The 6601-nt window shown below is 43.3% G+C and overlaps 2 protein-coding genes across 2 annotated transcripts in view; both read left to right on the top strand.

The window, feature by feature from the left end:
• Nucleotides 1-229: 229 nt before the first annotated feature.
• On the top strand, nucleotides 230-5527 carry zfyve21 (zinc finger, FYVE domain containing 21). The gene is made up of 7 exons (XM_083683348.1): nucleotides 230-410; nucleotides 1399-1449; nucleotides 1655-1823; nucleotides 2311-2386; nucleotides 2626-2717; nucleotides 3790-3920; nucleotides 4114-5527. The coding sequence occupies exons 1-7, from the start codon at nucleotides 285-287 to the stop codon at nucleotides 4147-4149; spliced, it is 681 nt and encodes a 226-aa protein (XP_083539474.1). The 5' UTR covers nucleotides 230-284; the 3' UTR covers nucleotides 4150-5527.
• A 511-nt stretch (nucleotides 5528-6038) lies between these two features.
• brf1a (BRF1 general transcription factor IIIB subunit a) overlaps nucleotides 6039-6601 on the top strand; it is a 31995-nt gene continuing 31432 nt past the window's right edge. The window contains exon 1 of the mRNA XM_083683344.1: nucleotides 6039-6245. The gene's annotated coding sequence lies outside the window, so the exon portion shown is untranslated. The remainder of the gene's footprint in view (nucleotides 6246-6601) is intronic.

The raw sequence follows: 6601 nt of genomic DNA, 5'->3' as shown, positions 1-6601 counted from the left end.
CATCAACATGTTTTTGTTTGTAGCATCCATACATTTCAATGTGAAAGTCGAGAGACTATTTTTTTCTTGAAGTTTCGTGAGAGCAATAACTTTTGTGTGGTATCTCTTGCATAGCGAATGGGTGGTGTCAGAAAACCAAAACAACCTCACTTTGTGTTTGTTCCAGTTCATCACATGACGTTTAATTGTACTCCATGCAATTCTATTGGCCAAGGGCTCTGTCAATCAATTCGATAGGCGTGTTTTGGAGTTTATGGACGAAGAGAAGAATTGTTGGTGGAAAAATGTCTTCAGTGCCTGATGGCAAGAAATTAGTCCGAAGCCCCAGTGGACTACGAATGGTCCCTGAGAACGGAGCATTTAACAGTCCCTTTTCGTTAGACGAACCACAGTGGGTCCCGGACAAAGAGGTGAGTGTTGTTGGTGAAAGCACGACACAGATGGCGAAATCTCAAGCCAGTCTGACAAGCAACGGTAGGGACTTGGCCCCCGGATTGGGCGTTGCATTTGCTGCTGCTACTAGCTCAGCTGTATGTGTGGCTGGCTAGCTACTCATTTCAATGCATTCTAAGCGGCTTCACACCTACATATACAAAAGTAATAGCTGATATAGCAAGAATATCGCCATCCACTGTTACAGCAAAGCTTCACGGTACCTCGTAGCTAGCTATCCTGCCTGCCAGTGCGCGAGCCATGGCACGTCACGTTGTCACTCCACTGGCGTGATGAGCTAGCTGTCAGTGCTGGCTAACCAGCTAACTGTTGTCTCACTTCGAGCAGTCTCTATTTATCTCTATCAAAATACAGAAGTTTTGCTGTCACATGGAAGCACTCTGTTGATCCTGGCTGATGTTAGTTATTGGGTGCACAAGTCAGGTGGAGAGGGGAAAAGAGATGCAAAGAACTGTAACAAAGGAATTTCAATGAGATAACGTGTGTGTGTTAGCCATGGATATCTTAGCCATGGAATGTTAATGTAAATAATATAAACGTGTGTGTGTGTGTGTGTGTGTGTGTGTGTGTGTGTGTGTGTGTGTGTGTGTGTGTGTGTGTGTGTGTGTGTGTGTGTGTGTGTGTGTGTGTGTGCGTGCGTGCATATGGGGAATGGGCATGTGTATGTGATCAACAATAAGTAATCTTCCCAAGCAGTGTCACATCTCACTGCCTCTGCACCCATGTTGGTTTGAAAGGTTACAGTTAAAACCTTAAGGTGTTTGTGAACAGGAACATTATTTTCTTCAGGTTGTATTCGGCCTATGTTGGTAGTTTCAGTCTTCTGGGTGTGTTGATGGAAAGTCTTTCTGTAATGCAACTCATGTGATGCAGCTCTTCGTATCCTGTCCAACCGCTTTTGAGTGAACCAGTTATGCATTGTGCAATGTCCTTTTCCTCTTTCAGTGCCCAAGATGTATGCAGTGTGACGGAAAATTCGATTTCATCACAAGAAAGGTTTGACTTGCCGTACCCATCACACAGAAAATGTTGGCCCATCAGTAACATGTGACGTAGCATGGAGGGACGCCTGACTTAAGTCGACGAGTGGAAGTGGAACCAAACGTTTATTGTGCCATAACATTCCTTTGCAAAGTTACGACGTCTGAAATGATTGTGGGGGCTTTTCTCTCATAACTCTTCTCTTTCCCCTGTCTTGCAGCACCACTGTCGGCGGTGCGGGAAGTGTTTCTGCGATAAGTGCTGTAGTAAGAAGGTTGCTCTGCCCCGGATGTGTTTTGTTGACCCGGTCCGGCAATGCGGAGAGTGCGGCTTAGTCTCCCAGAAGGAGATGGAGTTCTATGACAAACAGCTGAAAGTGCTCATGGCAGGTGAGTTCAGAGGAATGAATTAATCGTTGAAGTGCTCGAAAGCACAAACCAGCCAATGTTAGCAGCTCTGTGTGTTGGCATTGGTCAGGGTAAGGCCTGAGGTGCAGCTACTCTGCTCATCCTCCCACCCCTCTCTGCTCAAGCCTGGCTAGTAGAGTGTGTTGGTGCGGCCTGGCCTGGTTATAAATAGAGATCTCCATTCTTCGTCACTCATCCAGGCCTTTAATGAAAAATGCATTAGCAGCATGGTGAGCCCCAGGGCTAGAGATGGCTGTGATGGTGGGAGGGGGCTGCAATGGTGGGAGGGGGCTGCAGTGTAAGGCTTGGAGCCTGTTGGACTAATGGTGTCATGGTATCAATATCTGTGTAGCATCACCAGGAATGCTGTGAGGTAGCTGATGGTATGTGCGTGTAGTTCATCTGTGAGCTCTGTAATAGTCATGGTTAATTGTTACTGGACTGGTAATATCACTTCTCTGCAACTCAGGTGGTTCATTTATTGTCACATTGGGCACATCAGAGAAATCTGAGACCATGATGTGTCGCCTCTCCAACAACCACAGGTACTGTGAGTTTTAAATTGCACACTTTCTCTCTCTTCACCTCGCAAACACAGAGGGGAAGTATCTAGGATGGACACTCCCCAGGTCACTGTCTTACTGTAGAAAGGAAGTTACTTTAGCGAAGGCCATTCATCCATATGAAATACTTTTAGTGCTTTGCTTTGGGTCTCACCCTTTTTCTCCCTCTCTGTCCCTCTCTGTCCCTCTGTCTCTGTCTCTCTTGCTCCCTCTCTACTCAGGTATCTCTTCTTAGATGGGGAGAGCCATTTTGAGGTGGAGCTGTCTCGGATCTCCAGTATGCAGGTGCTGACAGAGGGATCCACCCCAGAAGGTAAGGCTCTGGATAGGATTTGCTCTGTTTATTGACGTGATCTGGCCCTATCTCTCAGTACAAAGGGCAAAATGATAATCCAGGAGCGTGAGCGCAGGCTGCTGAGAGCTCATTGATCACGATCCATTAAAGTTTCCTGTGGGTGGATGAAATAACTCTAGCTCTTCTTTGAACTGAAGTATGATAATATGTCCTCTGTGCTGGAAATTCTAATGACTTTGTCTCTGTATTGTATTGATTTTTAAACCCCTAAATGATCTAACAGCATGGTAAGTAGTAAGGACATTTGGCTGTTACTTGGGTAGTAATGCAACTGTTTCCTCTGTTTTAATATTAACACTCTTTCCCTCTTTCACTCTTGACTCTGGGTGGCCCTTCTCCTTTTGGGCTTAGAGAATGACATTCACACTTACACCAGTCTGCTGGACAGTCAGTATATCTCTGAAGGTTAGCGCTCGTAATCTGCTTAGTTTCTCACTTTTTCTTATTACTTCCCACCTTCAGTTCATCTGCCTGCTTGTGTCCTTGTTTGTAATGAGGACCCCTCATTTATCCATACCCATTAGATATCAGTGGTAGATCGAAGACTGTCAAAGCCCCACATGCATGCTCCATGGTAACTGTGTGAGATTGTTGACCCAGACTTGGACCCTGTCCAGTGTCCACTCTTTGCCTATGACCAGTTTGTAGCCTCAGAAGAGGAAATATTGTGTTTGTGTCGGCCTGTCCTTTTGTGTGCGGTGCTTCTCATTTTCTCATTCAGTAGTTGCTATAGATTTGTTCATTGCCATTTGTAGCATGCACCATTGTTTAATACTGAAGAGACACTTGCATGTTATGATTGTGCCATGCACTATCCTGTTCTGTATATAGTGAACATTTCACCCTTCACCATGTGTCTTTGCCAAAGAAAGTATTGGGCAGTATAAACAAAAACAAACCAAAAAAATATATAGTAAATCTTCAAAGTGAAACATACAGGGGTATAATACTAGTTTTGGTTAGAGGGAGCCTACTGAGTCCTCTCTGGGTGGTGTGCTCTTACCTTGCCTGTGTGTGTACCATTGAACAGGGGGAAACTCCCGGGCCAGTGGCATGCTGCTCCACTACAAACCCATGGGCTCTCAGGACCCCCAGCAGCTACGGATGGAGGCCGCAGAAGACAAGAAGATCGCCTCCTCATGGCTAGCTGCCATGCACAAGGTATATCATATTAATAAGTGTGTGTGTTTGTTTGTGTACATGGTAGTGTTGTTGTTATAGGGCTGTAGGTGGGGTAATTTGATTTGCATGTGAGTAAGTATAATATACAATATATGGCTAAGAAGATGTGTATACTGTTCCTGATGTACCGGGACATTCTCAAAGTCACTCTTCCATATCTGTCCCTTGATAGGCTGCCAAACTGCTGTATGAAGCTCGGGACCAGTGAGACAGACCAGTGAACCGGACCAGTGAGACAGACCAGTGACCAGGACCAGTGACCCGGCTAAGACAGCCATGGAGAGAGAAAGAACGCGAGCATAGACCCAAGTGTTTCCAACCCCTCAGTCTCACACCATCTCTAAATGCTTACCGTACATTTAGTCACACTTCACTTGAACTATTTGGCCACTGGCCCATGTAATTCTATCATAGATAGACACATGGAATAACCATTCTCGACTATTGACAAAAGACCTGAAAAGCATCTGTGACACATGGTTCAGGTGAAGTGTCTTTGTACAGTACATTCTGTCTATGAAGTGTTTGCAGGCAAGCCCTTAGGCCATCGTGACTAAGGGATTTACAGATTATTCACTGATTCAAGTGAAATATACATATATGTACACACACAGTTTACTAAATGCTTTAAATGTAGTCCCATGTATTGCATTTTTGTATGAACTATTTTGTTAAATATTCCTATTTTAACACAAAACGCTGTGTACTTACGTACTTTTTACTGCTGAAGTATTTACTATCGTTTTTGTAGCACTTGTATACATTGTTTTTCCTACACTATAAGATGATGTAATCATTTTGTTGTCATGTTTAGAGATTTTGTTTGCTTTTAATGAATGAATTGCTCAGCCACAACCCCGACCAACTAGGCCTCAATTAAGGGTACAAAATGAAGTTTGATGCACCACTTGATTCCTTTTTTTTGTTGGATTTTACTCATGATGCTTCAGTTACATACCAAATAAATACTTTGGACCTGATTCTATTAATGACCAAATCTGTAATTTTGATATGTATTATAATTTCTTTGCATTGTCAGAACAGTGACTTGTGGGCATTTCCCTGCCAATGTATAGGTGACAGTAGTCAGTGATCTCCCCTTATGGGTAAAGATTGATTTGGTAAGAGGCATGTTGACATGGTGTTTGCTGGATGTGTTTGTGAGGCATTTTTGTGTAAAAATGGCATGAGTGTGTGGCTATTCACTTGGAGGACCTTTGGTAATTCTTGCTTAATTCACAAGGATCATGTCTGAGATGCACTACAATTTTTCTATGCTGTATTGCATATTTGTATTGCCCTGATGCTGGACATTGAAACCATTGTTGTATGATGCAGCACTATGTTCATGTCTGGACTCACTTCCCACTGTAATCTACATTCAGTGTTCACATATGGTTTGAAATTGGGAGTTTTGCACTTGATAGCATTGTCAATTTCACACAGCAATTATTTGTAATGCTGCACTTTATGGTCTCCAGTTATTGTCCCACAGTAATGCTGTCCCAGTTTCTGTTTGTATGTGCTGAAAATGTCACTTTCTGTTTTGAGTCAAATAAATAAACTTGCTGAATAAAAGCAAGTGTTTGTTACTATGTGCATTCCTGAATTTATTTTAATTGCCATCACTGTTTTGTGGTGTGTTTGAAACAACCCTGTTGACACCATGATGATTTTGGTAATCAGCAATTTAGATCACTCGTAACAATATGTGTCACCATTCTTTGGCGTCTGAAGTTCAGTCGGTTGCACTCAGTGACGCAGGGAGATACCTTGGACAGAGGTCGCTATCATGTGAAATGGGGATGTTTGGTGTAACCAATTCGGGATATATTTTATTTTTAGATGTTGTATTGTTAGTAATTGTATATTATGTGTCGCACGTAATCAAATATCACGTCTTAGGCACGAAACGAAACTTTTACAGTACGTGTTTCAATAGCTAATGGATAGTGAACGGTCATGACCAGGGTGTATCACCCTCGAGAATCACGTGAGCTCATCCATCTCCCAAGCATGAAAACGCACATGTTGGGTGGTGAGGCGTGATCAGGAATTACATGGTAGCTAAATGGTCATGGCTTGTCAGTAAACAATATGCTGTCTAGATGGCAAATTACAAAATATGTAGGTAGGTGATATATGTGAAAATACAGCTGACTCGAGTACAACCCATTCAAATCTATTCAGAGGGCTCGTGCGAAGCTGACACGCGCTTGGAATTGTGCTCGGGAAAGTTGCTGCTACTAGCTAGCTAGCTAGCCATAAAGCCACCAGCAAGTCTCTTGGTGTTGTACTTTGTCGGTGCGTATTGTCCAGTATTTTTCCTTTAATATATGAATATATGATGAATATATCATGTTGTTTCATTCACGGACACTGTCAATGTCCCTGGTAGCAGATAGTGCTCTGTGTTTGTGTGGTAGCCAGGTGTCACGTCGCTAGTGACAGCAGTAGATCCCATTCATTGCGGTAACCAGGTTTGTTTGTTTTTGAGCTACTTAGCTAGCCCATAGCAAACCACCGGTACGCTTTACTTGCAGAAGTACTTAGAAATCAGATCAGAAATACAATTATTGACGGCGGGAACATAAAAAACGTTGACGGTGGGACCACCATGGAATGGTGTCTAGATTGCTAACCATTGCCACGTAGCAGGG

The sequence above is a fragment of the Argentina silus genome (assembly GCF_951799395.1).
Source record: "Argentina silus genome assembly, chromosome: 13".
In the NCBI taxonomy this organism is placed as follows: Eukaryota; Metazoa; Chordata; class Actinopteri; order Argentiniformes; family Argentinidae; genus Argentina; species Argentina silus.
This window is presented reverse-complemented; position numbering and strand designations above follow the sequence as displayed.

Excerpts from the sequence above, each read along its gene's own strand:
- zfyve21 (XM_083683348.1), top strand. The coding sequence starts at position 285 with ATGTCTTCAGTGCCTGATGGCAAGAAATTAGTCCGAAGCCCCAGTGGA. Across the intron at positions 411-1,398 it reads AGTGGGTCCCGGACAAAGAG|TGCCCAAGATGTATGCAGTG; the intron begins GTGAGTGTTGTT and ends TTCCTCTTTCAG. Across the intron at positions 2,718-3,789 it reads AGAGGGATCCACCCCAGAAG|GGGGAAACTCCCGGGCCAGT; the intron begins GTAAGGCTCTGG and ends ACCATTGAACAG.